Genomic DNA, 23,385 nt, shown 5'->3' with positions numbered 1-23,385 from the left:
CTTTTCTTATTGCAATATCTAACAGTAAAAATACCGGCTATTTGATCTCAGAAGACTCTTAAACGCATCTTTTATGTTGAAATGGTCTGTTTGGGATTTAGGCCTAGCATTAATAATGGATAGCAGTTGCTTTTAGTTATTGTAAAAGTTTTTATTTTTCCCTAACAAACTTCCAAAGTTCCTATTTTAGTAAGTTGTGGAAGTATGGAATGAAACTTTTCCAACCACTTCTGGCAAGGTTCACAATTGCATATGGATAAGTTGCAAAGTGTTAAGATAATTTGAATGAGTTACGACTTCAGTGAAAATGCTGAGATTCTAGCATTCTAGCTGAAATTCTAGCTGGCAAAAGTTTGCAGCACATAGAACTTGTAGATAATACCAGTGTGCTGCCATAATAGGATGCAGTAGCATCTTCTCAAGTGAGCTCTCAAAGATAAATTTATATTTTGGGATGTTGCATATAGGAGGATACCTGTGTATCCATGCAGGCCCAGGGCATAGTCAGGTATTTAACAAAGTTGTATTCTCTTGGTCCTTGAGTTATTATCATATTAAGAAAGTTATTTTTTTGTAAACATATTTGGCAGTGCAATTGATACAGTCACTAGGCCTTCTTCTGGAAACACCACTAAGACACGCTTACTTAGTGTAACAGTTTGCGAAGAAAATGTACACTAAATAGTGAATGAAGGCCATATATTTTATGAGTTCTTCTTTTAAAAATTGATTTGCAATTTATTTAACTTGCTGGAATATTTATGGAGCTTTAGAACCAGTTTTTAAAAGAAAAACTTAGGTAGTTTATTGGTCATTAAAGAAAGTCCAGTAAGCACAGTGATAAAAGTACTCTAAATGAAAGAATAAACTCTATATACATGTATGCAATTTTAAAAAACTTAATCAGGAAAATGCCAGACATCTTATTTTAATCCATATAGGAATATTGTAACCAAATTATGTACCTGGCCACAGAATGATAACATAGTAGAAATTTATAGGTGAACGTTAGAGTAGTTCCAGAAATATCAGCATTCAGTGGTTCTTAAACTTGGCTTACTTACAAACAGATCATCGTTTAAGGTGCTGATTCAAAGTCATACACTTTTGAAACAGGTTTTCAGGTTTGTTTTTATTGGTGGCCTATAACTTTCTCATGGAGTACATTTGTAAAATATTCTTTGTTTTCTCTTGAATAATTTGAAATACTATATAGCTTATGGCTATATGTGCAACAACAAGATTTGTAAAGATATACTGTTGTTTTTTTAAACTACTGTATGTTATGCCTGGACATTTCTACAAGTTAATGATATTCTTTAGTTTTGATGTACTGGAATATTTCTAATAGTGAATTGAGAAAGACAGCTAGCGTTTTAACTGTGCGTGTAAGCAAATATATAGAAAATATTGTGCACTTTTATTGCACATTCTTGAAACCTTTGAGGAGTCATAAGTTGTAAATACTTTTGATGCAAAATTAGGGACTTAGATTATTCTTAATGATTAGTTGACATAGTTGGCCGCATTTAAGGATTTCTATGAGATATATGAGCATTTGGTTGGCAGGTAAACAAAATCCTTTTGAACATGAATGAATGCAGTTCGCAGTTCTCTGAGAAGCATATTGGGAGTATCTTCGAGCACTTAAATGCCATATTAGAATGTTTATTTAAAATGTTTATTATTAATAAAGCTTTTTAATAAGATAACATTTTAACGTAAATACTAATTGTTTGGAGCTAAGTTATCCTTTCCATTATAAAATGAGGCTGAGACTTTAAAATGAAATCCTCCTTTTGGTGAAAGCTCACTTTGAAGTTAAGGTTGACTCCAGGAGTTCTTTGCATAATACCATACAGCCTTGGTCCCTAGCATGTCCTGTGTATATAAGAAAATTAGTCAATGTGAAGGACTGTTTCAAACCCCAAATTTATGTATTTTAGAATATTTCAAGGATGAGCTCAGAATTTAGTAATGTTTAAATGCTTTGCGGTTTGGCGTGTACCTTATTAGATAAACTGTGACTTGAAAAATGCCCCCCCCACCCCCATTTCTCTCTTCTATAGCATGGCAATAAGAAAGATTCTCAAACATCAGAAATTTTAAAATGCTAATGGTTTTTGGTAAAGAATAATATAATTCTTGTATTTTCCTCTGTTCCCCCTTCACTTAAAGAGTGCTTACATGTTATAAAAGCTGACTTCTCTTTTGGATTCTTTTATTGAAAAAGAGCAGTTTTCAAAGCTAAACTTGAAGTACAAAGCCTGAAATTTGTTCGGAGAGGAAAAAAATAATTGTCAGTTATTGAAATGATTTATTATGCATTATATTAATATATACTAACTTTTAAAACGCCAGCCAGTCATATGTATTGTTTAGATGATTGATTATAAATTGCAGTATTTCAAACAGACTTCATTGTTAAAATATTTTACCAATTTTAACCACTCAGTTTGCATTTGAACATTTAAAAACTTAATAATTGTTTTATTAGTAATAATATTTTGGACCTGCAGTTACTTTTGTCTCCAAAGTATATATTTAGATGGATATTACAAACTGAAAAAGAATGCATTTTATATTTGTCTGTCCTATACCCTTTTAAAAAAGTCATCAAATATCTCTTAGATTTTCTTATCGTCATTTATTTGAAGTAAATAATTTATCTATGATGGGTTGTATAGCGGAGAGAAGTTATGTAAGATTGGTGTGGGTTGGTTAATCAAAAGTTAGATGTACTCAGATAGCTTTGTGGAGGTTACTGTTTAATTTTTGTTTAATTTTATTTTTATATTTACTAAGAAAATGTCAAATAAAAGAAAAAAATTCAGTAAAGCAGTAAGAAAAATTTAAATATTTTAAATTCAATTTTATTTTCAAACTACTTGAATTTTAAGAGGCAGCCATGAGGGTTTTCGTGGTCTCGTAAACATTGAATATAACAGGTTCTGTTTCCGATGAGAAAAAGCCTGAAATATTATTTTCAAAAATTAAATAATTCTGTTTTTTAGGGATGATCATTACTGAAGGCATTTCACAATCATATCAGTAAATTAAATATATTTAGTTGCAACACTGTTGTCACAATGACGCATTCTGTTTACTATCTGGCATGTACTCTTTTCTTTGTTTTGTTTTTTTCCTTCCCTCCCCTCTCCTTTTTGTTTCATTCCCATAATATCAGCAATGATGTCTTGGACATAGATCTTTTATTTTAGTCTGATGAATATCAGATTTATCTCTTCTTTTTTATGTGGCCCCTGCCACATTTTTCTAAGTTTTTGACTAAAAAAAAAAAGTATGTGCAACTGTAATACTTAAAAAAGGAATTAAGGTGTTACCAAACCCACTAAGAAATAGATCAGAGTCTACATGCAGTGTTTTCAGAGGGAAAGTTTATATTTTCATTGATCGCAGAGATGATTTTTGCTCCTAGACTTCCATAAACATTGACTGGCATCTAAATGTTTAGGATTTGCCAATCTGGCGGCTGAGCCTGGCTCTACTACAAGTAGTGAGGTCAAGGCTGGAGCAAAATTAGATATGCCTTCCTTGAAATAGGGTTAAGATTATATATTGTTATAAGCATGTCAATGAACTTCACTTACAAACTAAAGGATTGGGGACTGAGGCTTGACCATAGAACCTGGGACGTTTTGGTGAACATACCAAAACATTTACAAAATTTTTTAGCAGTTTGCTTCTTTGAGATTGTGAGAAATGATAGTGGTGGTTTTCTTTTTTTCCCCTCTCAGACTTCCCATAGGGATCCTGTGTATGATTTTGGTAATGTAATCCTTGATTCAAATTTCAAGTGAAATAAGGCTGTATTTTTTTTTTAAGGTGACCATCTGAAAAGAAAAGTTATTTCCTTTTGTTTTCAGCCTAGTCATATTTTTGTTTTTATTCATTTCCCTAGGATGAATTTCATCCTTTCATCGAAGCACTTCTGCCCCACGTCCGAGCCTTCGCTTACACATGGTTCAACCTGCAGGCCCGAAAACGAAAATACTTCAAAAAACATGAAAAACGTATGTCAAAGGAAGAAGAGAGAGCCGTGAAGGATGAGTTACTAAGTGAAAAACCAGAGGTCAAGCAGAAGTGGGCATCTCGACTTCTGGCCAAGTTACGGAAAGATATCCGACCCGAGTACCGAGAGGATTTTGTGCTTACAGTTACAGGGAAAAAGCCTCCATGTTGTGTCCTTTCCAACCCAGACCAGAAAGGCAAGATGCGAAGAATTGACTGCCTCCGCCAGGCAGATAAAGTCTGGAGGTTGGACCTGGTTATGGTGATTTTATTTAAAGGTATTCCGCTCGAAAGTACTGATGGTGAGCGCCTTGTAAAGTCCCCACAGTGCTCTAATCCAGGCCTCTGTGTCCAGCCCCATCACATAGGGGTTTCTGTTAAGGAACTCGATTTATATTTGGCATACTTTGTGCATGCAGCAGGTAAGTGCGATGGTGAGAAATCCTTCCACTTTCTTGTGTGTGTTTCTTTCCTGATAACCTCTGTATCATGCTAGGCCATTCCTGAACATCCTATGTTGTAGGTCATGTACATATAGACAGTGTGGTTTCCAAGGTGGGCCAAAGTCAGAACAGCCAGACGCCCCAGTGTCTGAGGTGCCACCTTCATTCGGGTGGAAAAGCATAGCTTTGAGAGAACTCTCCCTGAGTTTAGTTTTTTTTTTTTTTTTTTTTTTTTTTGGTAAGTAGTGTTATCAAAGGTGTTGGGTTGTCAGTTATGTGATTTATTTAAATTGCATTTTTTGATGATGGGTGAGAGACACCTCATCAAAAGCCTTGTATAAAGAGTATATTTTAACTGGCAAGTGATCTAGTTAAAAAAGCATTTAGTTTGGTAGTGAGGCAGTATTTTTAGTTTCTTTTCTTCTGGGAGTGTTTTTAACCTATTGGGGCCTCTTGAACCCCTTGCTAATTAACAAGAGGTAGGAGGTAAAATTACTGTCCAATTGCTGATCATTTATGAAGGAAAAGAATTACATTAATACGCAAACTTAGTAGCTTTGTATTTAGGAACTTTTAGTGTTGTCTAAAATAGCTAACGGAAAAAGCAAACTAACTCTTTAAGTAATTGAGGGGGAGGTTAACCTTAAAAGTAACCAACCAACCTGTATAGTGCATGAATGCATTGAGAAACCGATAATTGATTCAGTGAGCTGCTTTGATTTGTCCTAAAATTATTTATTGTTTCAAAGCTGTTTTCAAGTCATGTTTTACCTGTGCATGTTACAGCATTTTGAGTAGTATTCAGGATAAAACTATTGAGGATTGGATAAAATAATGCATTTTTACTTTGTTCCTTTCGTCTTGTTTTAGACAGAAGGCTTATTGTGTTATGTGAAAGCTCAGGTCTTGTGTGACTTGTTGACTTTTTATATGTACATATTGGTCTTGCTAGATCACCTTCATGGCATTTACTTGAGCCAGATGGAAAAAAGAAGGTTGTGGAATCCTACCAGTAGATTGTTTTGGGGTTCATAAAATTACGTACTTTTTTCACAAGTGAGAGAGAGGATGTTACCTGTTAAATCAACACTGTACTGTTTTGCAGAACATTTTTAATTCTAAAAATGTGAACTATTTTTTAAAGAAGCCAGCTGAAACCCCATTGTCCATTATTTTGCTTAATACATGTTTTAGAAAGAACTTTTGTGATCCATCTGTCCTTACATAAGAAACTGGAGAAATTAACTTTGCAAGCATGACGCATCATCATTTCCATGCTGTTGGCAGGGGATAGATTAGTATTTTAGGATGTGATCTATATAAGTGTTTCAAATATTTGGGTTTCTGAAAATGTATACTTAATTATAAGAAGTGCCTGTTGCTTTAGCCAGTTCTGGGTGGCAAAAAACGAAAAGGCAAGAGTTCTCAAATAACCTCTAAACAGGAAAAGTAGCTCGTTTTTAACCCCCCTTTCATCCTATTGTTGTTCCTTTGTTTTGTCTATTGAATAAGCAAATTTAGAATTTAAAAAAAATTATTTTCATATATAAATGGAGATTCTGATAGAAAAAGGTATGGTGCAAAAAAAAAAGGATGGGTGTTATAAGTGCTTTCAGGGAGCACTCTTTAAAATCTTGTGTTTAATCTTTTCAATATTTAGAAAAGTCAGTAAATTATAAATTACAATAAATGCTCTAATTGAAAATTGAGGATACCAACAGGTGATGCACATCATGGTTTTTGCTTCCTCACAAGGTAAAATCAAAATGAAACACATTACGTTTTTATTGGTGTGAGCAGCATCCATTCTAAGTTTTAGACATAAACATTTCCCTTGGATTTAAAAAGATGCAACTTTTCTAGCTATTGCCATTTCATGTATTCTTTTTTCTTGTTGACATTGTTACTGTGCTGTTGCTCTAAATCCTTGAGCTAACAGTTACTGGTTGTTTCAATACCTGAAAGGCGATGTTGGTGAAATGACATGTAGAAAGTTGCTTAGGAGAGTTAGCATCCTTATTGCTTATGAAAGATTTATTGACAGCAACATGGATCAGACTACCTTTCGGTTTGGTTTTCCTGATGTGTCCCAGAATCCCTTGTTAGGCCTGAATGCCAGCCAAGTGTTAGGCCATTGGCTTTTACCGGAGCTCAGTAATGGCTGCTGCTCTGTGCGCGCAACAGGACGATTGCAAAAGAAAATATTAGGGTCCTTTTGTCTGAAAATATTTCAGATTTGATTTAAGAGATTTAGAGACCTGTTATTTATGGAAGGGAAGCTGCCAATACAAATAGGAGGTAGATCGGTCAACTTACATACAACTGATTTGACAAGCATCTGTTATAATACTGAAGATTTGTAAACACTAAACAATGTTTTTACCTCCTTAAAAGTTTTGAGAACTTGCCAGTGTTGGCAGGAGGCAGAAACTCTGAAACGTGCTTCAAGAAACATGCCAAAACCATTGTGGCCTTTTCACCTAAGTACGTTTTGTTTTTTGTTTTTTTCCCTCTCTCTCTTTTAAAATGTTAAGTATTTTTTTTTATTCCAGAAAGTCCTCTTTTTTTCCCTAGATGGCCACAAAAATGAGATTTGTTTTTTCCTTCTAAAAATTGTGTACAACAGTTATTGCTTTATGCTTGGGCCTCTTCTTTGGTAGGAAGTTGAAATCTTAGAACACAAATGTGAATGCTGGAAGCTAATGCAGAATCAATCAGTTTTTAAAAGCGGAGGTGATTATTCTAAGATGTTTTCAGATGCTAAAATACAATAGGTAAACTGCATTGCAATTTTTTTCTCTAAATCCAGTGGCATTAGAACTGTGTGAATTTTGTGGCTGGTAAACTGTAACAAGTGTCATGAAATCACAGTGATTCCATAAGCCTGAGAATTTCATCTCGTTAAAAGTATAAAAGAGTAAAATCATTTTATGCCTTTAGTTTGGTCTCTGTTTGTCTTTCTTATTTATCACATGACAACTTGGAGACATGGTGTTGTGGCAAATGGTTTTCTTTGTGGGTGTGTAACAGTAAAGCTAATTTATGACCAGTCTTTACCAGATGATCTGTATCAGAATCTACAATATACCCGGCACGTGGCAAGGTCACAATTTAAGTTGTTAAGGTCATAACCTTAGCCACCAGGCATTTGACCTTTTAGATAAAGTTAACCTTTGTTCATTAGTAGGCACTCAACCGAGAACTTTCTGGAGAGTTTCTTTTTTTTTTTTAAACTGCTTCTGTATAACTTCTGGCAATGTAATCAGATTCTAGAAGGATTTTCAGTTGAGTTAGTTAAATTGGTAAGAGGTTAGACTTTTTAAGAACGCATCCCTTTAGAGGTATCTTGCTGTATATAGAGCATACAAAGACAGTGTCACAATTTATTTTTGATAGTGATTACCTGCTATGGAGTAGAATGAAAGCTTTGAGGCAGTTGTGTGGAGATGTTTAAAACTAAAATTAAACAAATAGAATTATGTTTAATTTAACTAAGGCCCACCTTCAAGTGGCATTAGGCCCAAAAACTAAATCACAATGAGCATCTTCACTTTTTTGCAGATGAGGAATTTTCTAAGATTGCAAGTAGTTTTAGCGGTCTTAAAATTCACTTTGAAAGACTAGAAAATGAGAAAAATTTGTCACATAATTGCTGTAATTGTTAGCTAGTGACAGAGCAAATTGACTTTGTCCTAATGGTTAGCATGGACACTTGTTAGTGTTAAGTTGTAGAGCATGGACATTTTTGCGTGGTAATGTTTTAGTACAATAGTTTGTGATTGCTTCCATGCTACCTCGGTTACTACCTTTACTTAGTTTTGCTTGGACTAGGAATAGCAAAGGTCCCGTCACTCACTGAAAGAGCTGTTGCAGTGCCTGGGAAGTCTGGTACCTGTCCCGTAAGCCTGTATGGCAGTATTACTGATTACCACATCACCTGTACCATATTGTTCACTTAATTATGCTGGCATGAATGCTCATTTTAAATTATTTGCATTACTGCTAGGTTTGCTCTGATACGCCACGTATTATTCCATTGAGAGAGAGAGAGAGAGAGAGAGAGAGAGAGAGAGAGAGAGAGAGAGAGAGAGGAGGAGGCAGGCTCCCATTCAGGTGCATTTTAGTTTTATTTTGGCTTCATGATTGCCATTCCTTCATATAGTAATAGAGAAAGCCGTGATATGCAGATAGACCAGATGGTCATGTTGACAGATTGAGAATTCACTTCCTACTGCTTCAGAGCAGGTGTAAGATTAGGAGTGTCTGTATATGAGCGTATGTGTGCTTCGTGTGCATGTGTGTGCACATCCAGGCTGCACGGAGTGTTTCGAGCAGTGGGGATGATTTCTTTTTTTTAAAAAAAACTGGTAGTTTAAATACAGTGTAACTGTATGCATAAGGTTATCAGTGCACACAGAGTAATTATTTTTAATGAAGGATGTTAATTGTTACAGTTTATAATTTTATGCCAAATTAATTATGAGACTTTCTTAATGTTCAGGTAACTTAACTGCATTAGTTTATGGCAGTATTGCATATCTAATATAGTCAGTGTATTCTGTTAGCAGTTGTATATGTGTATGTGCATACGCTCACGTCTAGGACTATACATTAGATAATTCAACTTCTTCAGTACTTTAGTAAACTCCCTGGTAGAAAGTTGTGCAGTTAGTTCCTGTGATTTGTAATAATAAACTGTGTTTGGAAAATAAGGAGTAAGACTAATAATATACAGTGATAATTGAAATTAATAAAGTACTACCCTATCGCAAATTCTAACTCTAACCTTACACCAAACTCATGATGGATTTTGTGGCAGACTGATGTACTGTAAATTATGGGTATATGCACACAGTTTTAGAAAATTTTGTTTATCTTCATTTGTCTTGCATTTCTTCAAAGGAGATAGCTCTATCAACAAGCTTAAGATAATTATGGCTTTTATATGCTTGAGTGTTTTCTGCGAAACTTGAGGACAGTAACAATATCCTTTATCTACAATGTAGTAACAATATCCTTTATCTATAATGTAGTGAAAAAAGATGGAAATTTCAAGTCAGAGAATGTATAGAAATCAGGAGAAAGAGTTGTTCGGGAGTAAACATATGAACTGAGAAGGTCAGCTCATTTATAGCTAAGAGGCTTGAGCGTTGGTAAGACATTTCTCAATGTTGCTGGCTTAGATTTGCCTTGTCTTCTTTTCCACCCAGTGATGAATAGCATTAATTTAAACCTATTTAGGGCTAGTGTGGGAGAAACCACAGCCTTTCTTGTGGTCACTGCTGTACACAGTAGGACTGGGTGTTTCACTTGGTTAAGGCCTCAAGCTGCTTCCAGAAGACTCAGAACAGCCTGCCGGCTTTTTGCAACTTGCACAGAAGCAACAACAATCCTAATTGCTCACAAATGTTAATATAGATTATTGAAAACAATTTTGAGGATTAGAATAGGAAATAAACAAAATGCAGATTGAATGCAGTCAGTGGGCCAAACACTGGTTTATTATCATTTCAGTAATCATTTCTCTGTGGTTATTTAGAAGTGAGCTTTTGCTTTTAAATATACGTATTATATATTGTAAATCCCTGGGAGGTGGGGTAAGGGGAAGGAAGAAGTCAGGTGGGAGGAGGAAGAGAATGAATGAACTGGCATGCTTTGTTAAGAGAAACTTAAAACCGTGAACTTAATCGCAAATGGAGATGCTCTAAAAAGTGTTTTGGTTTAAGTAATGACTGTAAGAGGATCCGGAGTAGCAAGATACCAAGTGGAGAATTTTATAATCCATCTCCCCACGATTTTTTGCATAGTTTGTTTCAGGCTAGGAGACTATTTGGGGCTTTTGGAGTTTCTGTTCAGATTTTTAGGGAAAAAAAAAAAGTTTCACAAAAATTATTTTTAGCATTTAGAGGTCCATTTTGGTGGGGGGCAAGGGAGGGCACTGTGGCATGCATAGACTTGAAAAGGGGTTATTGAGATATTATTATTATTATTATTACCATTTTGCCTTTTAAGGTGACACCTTATAGTGTTGTCAACTTTTTGGCTGTCTGCCACTAAGGCAACTATAAAAGAACAAATCATTCATCCAAACTTTAGTGTCCCTGAACTTATGAGAATTCTCTAGCTGCTGCTAAGACAGAAATTATTCTTTCCCTCTAGGATTTCCCCAAAATATTAGAAAACAATGCTTTATGTTTTGTTATGGTAATTCCACAGTGTAAAAGTATATTTTATCTAATAGAATTAGTCCTCCCATGCTTGTGAACAAAACATGGCTTTTGAGGCAAAGAAATAAGTCCACAAGTGACAAATGGCGGCAACTCCGCTACAGAGGACATTTTTGCCGTTCTATTTGCAAAAGAAGCGAAATAAAATAAATTTGAAAGAAGTTTGTATGTGTTACGCATTTTGGCGAGTGTTGGTCTTCTTTAACATGGAATATATTGTTCATCCCCAGCCCAGAAATGATTAGGAAGAGCATAATAACTGGAGAATGAGGCGGAATCGCTTACTGTTCTTGGCGAATTCTAAACTTATTTCTCTTCATGTCTTTTACATACCTTCCTAGTGGTAGATAGGACCATGATGAATTGAGAGACAAGGAGATGGATGGAAGGGTGGAAGGGGGGAAGGAATGCAAATGACTTGTACTGAGTGACTATCTGTTTTACGACAGGCACTGTACTAAGTTTCACCATATGTTGTAGCTTTCTTTCTAATTCTGTTTTCTTTTTAACTTCCTAGCAGTATTGTGAATAAGTAATGCACTGACCATTTGGCCAGGTGAAAATAAAGTCTCAGAGTGGCCACTACACTTGTGCAGAGCAAGATTAAACTCAGGCCTTCTTATTCCCAAATGCTTTGCTCTTAAAAATAAAATTCAGGTCCATTCTATATCCCTCTTTCTGTCCTGTTGTCTGGGATTGGATGTCATTTAAACCGTATCACACACCTCCCTTGAATCAAAGGGGAAATAAAAAGTCAAAATCCAAACTCTTCCCACGGAGATATTTTACTGTGGAGTTCAGTTTGTAGCCATACAATGAGGCCACACTTGGTTAGGAGAGGGAGAAATGGTCTTGTGCTTGTCAGTGTGGGGGTAAAAATCTGGAATGACTTGTTCGTTCTTGTTTTTTAGGATGTTGAAGTTTAGTGAATAGAAGCATTATGACACAGGTTTAAGAAGGTTATATATTTTTGGTAAGATAAAGTTAGATGAATTAGGACTAGATGCTTTGGGAAGCCATTGAGAATTAAAGTCAGCGTTATTTTAAAAATCAGAGTTCCATGTAATATTTTACCAGGTTTACTAGATTATTTTTAAAACATATTTTCTTATCTGCATGAGATATGCATTTCTAACTTCCTTTAACAATTAGGTTAAAGAAATGTAAACTTACTTTGCTCCAAAAAGATCTTTTGTTTATGGCCTTGTGTATAATAATTTAAAAGAAAGCGAGAATGGAGTTTTTTTAGTTAAAATTTTTTCCAAATTTAAAATAGGAGAAAAATTACACATGGGGACAAGCTTCATCTTAGTGCTCTTAAATGACTGATTTATTGACGGATTTATTTATGCCCTTATTTTCATTTCTTTAAACTTAGGCAAGATTAGTTTTTAATGACTTCAGTGCAAAAAACTCAAAGCCATGCTCAACGTGAATTTTCTATTTGTAAATAGAAAAAAAAAGACCAGCAAAATATAATTGACTGCATTAATTCATTCTACATACTCATTCTTCTAGGGTGTATTTAAAAAACAAAAACAAGCTGCTGAATTGGAACTTATATTGAATAAAATAGAAATGTAACTTTCTTTTAAGTTTCTTTTTGAGAAATGCTAATAGATCTTAAAGTTAGGGTTGTGAAGTATAGTTATGCTGGAAGGGGAAAATGTAGGTGTGTGACTAAAAGTGATTACATTGGAAACAAAAGAGGATTGGAATAACAAAAAAATAGGATGCATAGCCATTGTCTTCTTCATCCGGTTCCATACTGCCTACCTTATGCTGTCTCTAAGCGTTTATGGTGGTCCCAAATAGCCTGTGAGCTTCCAGACATAAACAGTTTTCAGATCATATATATTCACATAAATATTTTAATGGCTGTTTTTGAAATGCTCTATGGGTTACAAAAGAGAAATGAAGTAAAAATAACAATAAATCATTTAAAAAGTGAATACTGTTTAAAATGTTGTATGTATGTCTGTGTAGCATCTGCCATTGTCAGGCTGTTGTCTTTGTTGCTATGGTTTGGGTGATTTTATTTCCTTTTGTAATTGTGCCAGCCCATGATTGGGTAGTGCAACATGTTCTCGCTGGTGGGGAAGATGTGTCTGTGGTGAGTCATCACTTGATCTGAGTGGTAATTTTTTGGTAAGAAAAGGTACTTGTCAGCGGATAATAGGAACTACGGTGCTCTACTATCAATTTTCATTTAATTTTGGGAATTAGGGACACAATACTTCATATGGGAAACTAAGAACTATCTCTTCTGTCTTATGTGCCGGCTTCTTCTGTCTTCCCCTTAGAATTCTGTATTTTAATCTTAAAGGGATTAGTTGTCTAATTTTAAGCTCTTCCATAAAATGAATATTGTACGTACAGAAACCCATCCTTGTCACTTTCAAATATTCCGTTGCTTTTCAAAGAAGCTGACATTACATGTTCTTAGGTTGACAAAGTCTCATCAACTTTGGTGAAAATTTTGGCTGCAGAAGGAGTCAAGTCAAAGGAGGCCCATAGACAGATGGATTTCAGTGTTGGGATGACATCAAGCCCTTCTTTGTGGCATTTTTAAACATTACGAATGAATGAGGAATGGAGATGCTTAAAGAGCTTACTACAGAATGAGTGATTAAGATATTGTGTATGTGCGTGCAAACCTTTGTAGCATATTATTAAATGGAGCTGTATGGGCTCAGATATAATAGCAGATTAGCAATGGAAATTGAAAGTATCTTTTCTGTGAAGTACAACTCATAAATAATAATAAATATTAAAAATGTTGATGGAAAAGAGTGTATACCTGAGAATATATTTTTAGTATTAAGTAATAGGAAGTTAAAGATAAGTAGGTTTCAAACATTTAAGATAAAGCAGGGATTCTGGATACGAATTTGGCAAAAGCTTGTCGGTATCTTTATATGACTGTGGCAAGATTTTTGCATGGATGCCTATTATATAAACATTACTAAGTTACTAAAGTTTCTGATTGATTCATTCAGTTGGCTTTCTTTCCCCTTTTTAAATGATAGAAGTTCTCTTTTGGAGAGTTGTTTCAAGTAACTTCTGAGAATGAAGTCTTTGTAACTCGATGCTGTTCAACAGCGTAACTATTGTTGTATGTTCTTGTCAGCAAAAGATAGTCATTGCAATACTTTTTTTGTATGGCCTCTTAATATGTGACAAGGACTTTTATTAAGAATTCTTTTTATCTTTTAAATATACTTTTTGAAGTCCTTTCCCTCCCTATCCAATCAAGAATTACAGGGGTTTTTAAGAAGATACAAATGAATTTTTATTATATTCCAGGCTCATTCACTGTATAGACAAAAGTCTTTTTTTTTTTTTTAAGTTCTGGGATTCACGTATTTTAGATTTTCTGTAAAATGAAGGGAGAATACAGATTAGCAATAGTGCCGTCTCACTGAGCCCAGGATGTATACGGTTCTTTGGGGAATGAGGATATTGCAATCCGAAAAGTTAGGGTTGAAGAGCTAATTGTTCTGGAGATATCTGCCCCTCATCTCAGAAAAGACGACAAACATGCAAAACGGATAAATGTTATCCTTTGTACTTTACCACCTACATTTTTAAACGATCGTGACACTCATTTCTCTAGAAAGGCCAGAGGTTTCAGACAGAAAGCTTTGTAATTCTTCAGAGAGAGAGATTTTCAATTTTGCTATATAAAGACTGATTTATTTCGATTCAGCCTCGGAGGTGCTGGGGTGGGGGTGATGCTGAATCAGGCATCAGACATGTCAGGAGACAGCAGAATTGCAGGGAAACTGATAGATTGTAGAGGAACTTAGATTCACATTTTTGGCCTTTCCTATCAATCACCTTGTTTAAAAATGAGGACAGAGCAGCTGTGACAGTGCCTTTAACTTTGTACTAGAGCATGCTGTTATTACAAACTCTTTAAACACTTGGGCCAGTTCAAGGAGTTTACATATTTGGGTGCTGTTTCTTAGGATTGGTTTTGTTGGTTTTCTAAATTGCAGATATGAGTTTCTTTTTTGTTGTTGTTGTTGCTGTTTTTTTTTTTTTTGTGGGTTTCTTTGTTTCTATTTTGTTTTCCTTTTGGAGTTCTCGAAGTTTTGGAAAATTTTTCCTGTTGGGTGGTGGGGTGAGTAGAGATCGTAAGATGACTTTTGTTGTGGGTTATTCCTGTTATTCAGGAAGTAGAAGTTCAGAGTGTTAGTAATGCGCTCAAGGTCATGCCAATAGTAAGTGGCAAAGCCAGTATTAAAGCCAGATTCGTCAGACCTCAGACTTGTGTTTTTAACTTCTGTAATATTTAAATGGGCTTTTCTTATACGTTATTTTATTAGCTCTTCATATAAACCTTAAATTTTAGGTAAGGGAGCCTTTGTAATTGCCTCATGCAGATGAGTGAACAGTCAGAGGGGCTGAGTAAGTGTCTGTGGTACGTGGTTAGTGAGTGGTTAGAGCTACTAACTAGGTTAGACCTTTCTGTGGCTTGTTTTGACTCTCAAACGTGTTTCTGAATATCTCAGGCGCTCTACGCCCCGCCTCTGAATTTATGGATGGGGTAAAGCGAGGTCTCTGGAAGTACGTAAGTGTGCTGAAGCCCTTGTTTTCTTTCAAGTTTAAAATGTAGAGAGATACTAGAGCTTTTTCTGGTGTGTTAATAGGTTCAGAGTGTCACACTTTGGAGGAAACTTAGAGAACACCTTCGTTTTACAGTTGAGGAAACTAAGTCCGTCCATCCCAGGAGCTCTGGAGACAGAACATTCTTGTATCAGTTGGAGAGCAGTTGTAGCCTGTTGTTATCGTTTGCATCAAGGTGGATGCCTTTTGCTTAATGTTGGCATACAGGATCTATTTTGGTTTGCTTTTATTGATAAATTCTACATGCCATTGGCAACTCCGTTCAGCAAACATGTTTTGAGCACTTGCTACCTATTAGGAACTGCACATTAGGTGCCAGTGATACAAAACTAAAGAAAAGACTGTAAGTCGATGCCATTGTAGATGTAGTTTCTTCAGAAATTAAGATTTAAGAGCTTTTGATGTTTTAAAATGAGGATTCTTCCAACAATATAATAGCCTGTATAAAGTTTTAAAGATTTGCAGAAACAGTTGTTGATATTGCCTGTTTACTGTAAAATCGGTGTACAGTAAATGTGTAGGAATTCTATCATTTGATGATATGTCTACTCAGTGTTAAAGTTTTAGTTGTCTTATTTCAAAAAATATCTATGTAAAAGGAAAGAAAATCCAGGCAGACACAGGACAGGGCACAGGTGGTTTCTGTTATTTGATAGTTCACCGTAGCAGTGTTTTCTCTAAAGAAAGCTGGTGGTTTGCAAAAGCGTTCTATTTTTTTTTTTCTTAAGGACATCTTTCTAGTAATGCTGAAGCCTAAAACAGAGTTATAGGAAAACTAAACAGCAGGAGAATGAGGGAGTGAAAAACAGTAAGGCAGGGAAGGCCTTGGAGAGCAAGCCGTGGTGAATTCATTTGGCAGTTGGTAGTGGTTCCTAAAACAGCCAAGTCCCAGTAGCATAACCTCAGTTCTGTATTTTGCTCCATCTCCTAAGAAAGTTAGCAATTTTGAGACTTTTACACTGAAATGAGTTTTAAATTGTCTGAGGTCTCAAGCTGCTTTGCCTTTCTCTTGTTAAAATAAAACATAGTGATATACATTCAGACAGAAAGCATGGAAGAGATCCTGTCTGTGTGAGTGTTTGTGTGTTAATGGGACAGGTGTGAGGGTCTTTTGGGAAAGTGTGTACAGATGGTGATAGGAAAGAGAAGAACTTTTGCATGTCTGATAAGTGAAATTCAAACAATGACAACAATCTGGTAGTCCCAAACAACGTACATTGGAATTTTTTTGTTCTGTGTTCTATCGACTTGTTGTTTAATCTGAAAGTGAAGTCTATTTCTCCGGCTGCTAAATGTGTGCTTTTCTTTGTATAGAGAGCAGAACAAATGATTTGTTCTGTAATTATTTTCCAAAGGCAGAAAATGTGTGTGTAACATTGAGAATGGCATGGGATTGTCATAGAAACTCATCTGAACACTGTAAATAAAAATGGCTGGGGATTAGTCACAGTAACATGTGGGACATCATGAAACTCAAGACAGATTTCTTTGTTTTACAGTCAGTAAGAGAAGTAAGGCAAACTTGATAGAGTTCATGGGATGTTAGCGGTTCAGTTCCTCCAGGGAAAACCATGTTGTCTTCAGAGTAAATAAGCCACGTGGATACAAATATCAGAATTCGCCTGATGAGTTTATCAATACCTGATATTTCCTTTATTTTAAGAGTACCTTATTTCCAAATAATGAAAGTTTAAAAATTTTGAAGATCACTGTTTTTTGCTGCTTATCTTTAGAATCATCCCTTCCCTCTTTTTCCCCCATATCTTATTTTCTTATAATCTTGAATAGCATTTTTACACATCTGGCTTTATTCTGTTTTCTTTACTCTTATGTTTTTTATGTAAGAAGAATAAAACTGAATACATTGATAAACAGCCTTAATTAATGGTATATATTTTAAATTATATATATATATATATATATATATATATATATATGTAGGTTGGAATTACAAGTCTGTAATATAATGCCCTTTTTCTGTTTTTAAATCTGTTATTTAGAAGGACATTATATTTTATAGAGTATTCTCATTGTCTAACCAAGTCCAACATCTGGAAAAATGATTGCTTGTCTTTAATTTGGAATGACTCCCCAGATGTAGCTTCCCACCAGGGTGATGTTTCAGTAAACTAATGCATCCGCCTTGGCGCCTTGAACTTTGGGAGGTAGGAGCTGATGCCTGAGACCGGCTTTAGGACTTGAGGAGCTACTGTTGTGTAACAGTTCATGCTTCAGACAAGCCCCCTTTTACAGCGCCATACATTACTGACTGTTCTTATTGGTAATCAAGATAATAGGTACGCTATTTAACTAAGGGTAAGGTATGTTTGGAAAAATGTGAGATAAGTAAAGTGACTCCATTGTCTTTCTAGATTGAGTTAGCCAGTGAACACAACTAAACCTTGAAACTGAAGACAGCCCATGCAAAGACAGAAAGGAAAATTTGGGTGCATGCAGCATACAGGGAGGGGCACCCCTGTCTTCCTGCCTGTCTCCCATAAGTCTCTACCCACACACACTGTGTGTGTGTGTGTGTGTGTGTGTGTGTGTGTGTGTGTGTGTGTGTGTAATTTTTTTCCCCTTTATATTCCTTCTACTTGGAATGTCCTCATCCACCTTTAATTGGCTAACATTACTTAAGCTGCCTTTTCACCATAATGTTGGGCAAAGGGTTCCTTACCTGCATTCCCATAGCATCCTCTTAGCACTATATTAGTATTCACAATTAGCACTTCCTGTATTGTAATAAAATGACCCATCTTCCAAATTGGGCTGTGCTTTCCTTGTGAACAGGGACTGGATTTTATTCATATTTTTGTGTACTCCTCTTCCCCCCATAGGGATGCATAGGGCCTGGACTTGGTATGTGTTTAGTATCTTTGTTGAGCTGGAGACTAAGTGGAGAACATAGGTTGAACAAAATAAAACAAAGGAAATGTGAGAAGCCGATAATACGAATTTTAAAACTAGGTAACGTATAATATGGTTTTTGGGTGTTCACCTCAGGACTGAATTTAAGTCTAAATTTTTTTTTTTCTTTCAGAATGACTTTCCCTTCTCACCCTATCATGTTAACTGATTTGTTTCTTCACCAAAATCCAGTTTCACATTAGCCTATAGGAACTATTGACATATGCATAATTATTGGGTTGTCGGAAAAGTCATGACACAGTTTTGCAACAAAAAACAGAAAAAATACGTCATGACTTTTCCAACAACCCAATATAGTTCTGAAAATAAAGGTTTGATGGTGCTAGACTTATTTATAGAAAACTATCAGGCAATTTGTTTTTCCACCTAAGATCTTGGTCTTGACTTTTATCTGAATTGGTTACCTAGAAAAGATGATTTGGAAGTGATAGAATAATATAGCCAATGATTCAGCTTATGTGAGGAAATCATCTTTATACCAACAGTCATTTCTCAACTACCTACCATGTGCTAGGTACCCAGGTTGGAGGTGAGGTAAAGGCTTTGAATTTCATGCTGTTGAATTTTTAGAGTATAACCTTGATTTAAAGTGGCACCCTCTCTTCTGGATGGACAGACTTTTTGTTTAGTTTTGTTTTGAGCCACAGGGACTGTGTCAATCATATCCTTATCTCTAGAGAGCATTTGCAGGTTTGTATGTCTGTCCTCACTGAATAGGCTATATTTTGGCATGGTTACTTATCCTAAGTTGGGAGAGGCCAGTAGCAGTAGAAAAGTTAAAAATAAGAACTAAAGAGTTGGACCCAATTATGTATAGTGAACTAATAAGTTCCCCTCCTATCCAATGCTTTACTCTCATTAAAACTGTTAGACCAATTTCATTAGCTCCAAAATGCACCAGCGTATGTAAATCTTCTTTGTTTAATTGGAGACCTATTGATTGTAGGTAACATAAGCCTCTCTAAGGGAAACAGAACCCAGCTGAAGATAAGAGTTTCTTCCCCCCAACACATACAGCATTCATGATTTTACTTCTCCAGGCATGTTCATTATCAAAACCCGTCCACTGCAGATTTTCCCATAAAGCGTTTCCGCCTGGCCCCGTTTTTATATCTAAAAGCTCCTACTGGTTTCAGCAAAGGATAATGGAAGCATTTTGACAGAATATCTTTTCTTTCTTCCTATTTTGTTATTTTTTTAAAACTAAAACCTTAAAAATACATGAGAAACAAAAATTTATAAAATCATATGAAAATTAATTTGCTTTAAAAAGACTGAGGAAGTCTTTTGTGCTTTCATAGAATGCTAAAAGTGACAAAATTCTGTCCCTCTTCTTTGTGAGCAATCACCAAAAATTTTCTAGTGGGGAATGAAAACTAGAATGTAATTTTTTTCACTTATGTTCTAATTGAAGCTCAAAGCTGCAGAGACTTTGCAAAGTGGTATAAAGCATGGGATTCTCCTAGTGTGCTTCCTAGGATTGGGGCATCTTAAAATTGTTCAAACTAACAAAAAACTTGCATTTTCTTGTATATCTTCTTGAAATTCCATTTTTATTTTCTAAATGTAAGATTCAGGTCAAGATCAATGTATGATTAGTTGCTTATAAGGAAATAAAAGTCTTGGGAAGGAAAGACATCTGTTTGGATGTTGTAGATTTTCACCCAAAACTCATAAATTACCTTTAAGTGACAAACACACTAGTTAAGTGTTGAAGAAGTCAATATATTCTATTTTTTCCTTTCTTAAAATTATAGTAAAATTATGTTCAATATTAAGAACTTATATTAGGAAACACTAATTTTTCTCTTCCTTACAGTATTATTGATCTCTACAGAAGATTTTTAATTAGTGAACTTAGAAGCCTCTTGTAAAAAATTGGTTATTTTATAATTTTATAACGTAGGTAATGCTATAATACTGAGTTCATGGCCCTTGTTGTAGTATTCATGTTCTTTTGTTCAGTGTGGCTAGTCAGACACCTCTCAGGTTGTGAGGAGTGTGTGTTTAGATGGCATATAGTGGAGAGAGCTTGACTGGTACAGAGTAACTTTATATCAGCCACTATAATGCTTATCAGTGAAATTCTAACTCATTTAATTATTACTTAATTCTCTGATTATATTTTTGTACCTGAGAGAAGATGATCACCTTCATTCTGGTAAAGTATGGATGGACAGATAGCGCTATTTCGATTTCTTAGATCAGCACACCTGGGTAGGCATTTGGAAGTAGAACGCCTTTTTAAAGAATAGTATATCTATATACGTACAAAAATGGATGTCGTGAAATTCAGACTGGGCTTGTGATGAAATAGGAAACTCCTCAATTCAGTGAAGTTCATCTTTGAGTATTGTGTGCTTCTCATGTTCAGTCAGGTTTTAAAAAAAGTTCTTTTGGAGATTATTCATAGGAACTCAGTTTAAAACCAGATATTGAATATTATCATTGGAAGGAAAGTTCATACTCATCTATCATCCCCTTTCTGCCAAGCCGCAGAAATCCTACCTTGTTGATTTCTTCATATATGTATATATATATGATACGTGATATATGATATATGATGTAACGTGACATATGATATGGGGTGTGTGTGTGTATATTACTGCCTACTATTTACAACAAACCTGGGTCATCCTTTCTTAGCCCTGTCCCAGGAATAGAAGTTTCTTTGAAACCAAGCATCATCAGGACATGAAATGGAATGTTAAAAGACCAAATTACATATTTTAAGCCAAACAAAAATGTGGGTTATCTGCTGTTTGGATTTGTGCATACTGGAGTTACCTCCTGTATGGTTGCATCCTCCCTGTTTCTGTGGGGAGCTGAGATTGGATTTAAGATACAAATTATATCAGTCAAGTAAAAAATAATGAAGATTTTTTCTCCTAATTTGAATATTCATATACTTTTTTGGGAAAATGTGACTGCATTGTTAAAATAATTCAAAATAGAAAATCAAATGTATTTCTTTTAAACCCTTTTAAACCTGTTGCTGAAAGGTTTTAGGATATTGTGAAAAATCCTTTTGTTTTTATTAAAACATTACTGGTTTAATTTCTTATTTATTTTTACTTTATTTTTCAATGCAAGAATATATATGTAAGTTATAACGCTTAATAATGAAGTGAAGACCTGGGAACCTATCATCCCACTCAAGAGAGAGAACATAGCATTTACTTCTACGTTCCCTGAAAATATCTCCCATTATCCTGATTATTGTGTTTACCATTCCCCCCATAAAAAAATGTTTTCATGACGCATGTGTATTGAATGTGTTTGGGTTTGCTTGTAAGTTTTATAAAAATTATATATACATATACATACATGCATACATACTTGCTTCTGGAAATTCATTTTCACTCAGTATTATTGTTTCCTTTTTTTTTTTTATGTCAGACGGGTAATGTGCTAATGTTGTAATAAGGTTTGTGGGAGGCACATCTCACATACAAGTGTGAACACCCAAACATCACCTTATGAACTCCGAAAGGATCAGTATTATTATGTCTCATGTTGCTGAATGTAATGTAATTTATTCTTCATTCTTGTATAATATGCCAATGTGTGATGAATCCATGGGATGTTTTTAGTTCTTGCTACTTGCAAGTGGTATGAATGCAAGTGCTATGAATGGTAACATATTTTCAGGAGCATGTGTGTAAGAGTTTCTTTAGAGTACATACCTAAGAGTGGCATTGTTGAATCACAGGGAGTGTAAATGTTACATTTTTAAAAAGGATAATGTTATTCTGTTTTATTAAGTAGTTGCATGTGTTTACACTGTCATTAGCAGTAGCAGTGTACAAAAGGGTCTGTTGATATACATACATCCTCTCCAACTCTTGCCATTTCCACATTTTTACTTTTTGCCCATCTGATGGCTATAAAATGATACTTCATTGTGATCTTCATTTGCATTTCTAATTTGATTAATAATGAGATTAAGCATCTTTTTTTATATCTATGAGCCACTATCTTTCCTTTTCTGTGAAATAAATGCTCATGTCTTTTACTTATTTTTTTCTATTTTGTTGCTTGTCTTTTTCTTGTTAGTTTATGAAAAGTTCTTTATGTAGCTTGGAGTCTACTCCTTTGCATTATATGTTTGCAGATATCTGTTAATAGTTTGTGGCTTGTGTTTTCATTTTCTTTATGGTATCTTTGGTGCACAAAAATTCTTAATTTTAGTAAAGTTTATTAATCCTTTATTTTACAGTTAGTGCTTTTGTTTCTTGTTAAAATATCCTTCTGTACCCCCAATTTAGAAATATATGGTATTTTTTATACATCTTTAAATGTTCATCTCACATTTAAGTTTGTATTCCATTTGAGATTTATTTTTGTGTGTGTGGTGTGGTATGACGGAGGGATCCAATTTATTTGAGTCTATATGAATAACAGTTTTTACTCCATCATTTACTGAACAGTTTCTCTATGCTTCCAAATAATCTTCAGTGCCACCTCTGTCATTTATTAAGTTTTCATACTTGTGTATGTCCATGTCTGGATTCTCTGCTCTGTTCCAATGATCAGTTTGTCTACTCTGTACCAACACTGTGTTGTTTCTGTTACTAAGCCCTTATAATTAGTTTTGATATGTGATGTGGCAAATCCTTCATACCTTTTTAAGGAGTGCTTTTAGTTATTCTTGACCCTTCACTATCCCATATATATTGTATTTATTTGTTTTAATGTTATTTTATATCCATTAAGGTGGGCTGTGGAACTGTGGCTTCAAATAGGCTTTTAGTATTAAATTTCTTTTTCCCCCCCCTTTTTTACCGTTTGACGCCCTTCACCCATTTCTCCCACCCTCCCACCACCTGTTTCTGGCAACCACCAATTTCTTCTATTTTTCCATGAACTTTTTTTAAAAAATAATTACACATATAAGAGAGATCATATGGTATTTGTCTTTCTCTGTCCGACTTATTTGACTTAGCACGATGCCCTCAAGGTTCATCATGTCACAAATGGCAGGATTTCATTCTTTTTTATGGCTGAATAATATTCCTGTGTGTGTGTGTGTGTGTGTGTGTGCGCGTGTGTGTGTGCGCGCGCGCGCGTGCGTGCGTGCGTGTGCGTGTGTGTGTTTGTGTGTGCACGTGTGTACCACA

The 23,385-nt window shown here is 35.0% G+C and overlaps 1 protein-coding gene across 7 annotated transcripts in view; it reads left to right on the top strand.

Moving 5' to 3' along the window:
- The window catches only part of NFIA (nuclear factor I A), a 382,454-nt gene that overhangs the window by 6,921 nt on the left and 352,148 nt on the right, over positions 1–23,385 (top strand). For all 7 annotated transcript variants that reach the window (XM_019655489.1, XM_019655493.1, XM_019655491.1 and 4 more), the window contains exon 2: positions 3,923–4,454. In XM_019655489.1, the coding sequence (XP_019511034.1) occupies positions 3,923–4,454 (532 nt within the window). The remainder of the gene's footprint in view (positions 1–3,922; positions 4,455–23,385) is intronic.

The sequence above is a fragment of the Hipposideros armiger genome, unplaced genomic scaffold (assembly GCF_001890085.2).
Source record: "Hipposideros armiger isolate ML-2016 unplaced genomic scaffold, ASM189008v1 scaffold_240, whole genome shotgun sequence".
Lineage (NCBI taxonomy): Eukaryota > Metazoa > Chordata > Mammalia > Chiroptera > Hipposideridae > Hipposideros > Hipposideros armiger.
The sequence above is the reverse complement of the archived record's forward strand: the minus strand, read 5'-3'. Positions and strand labels throughout refer to the sequence as shown.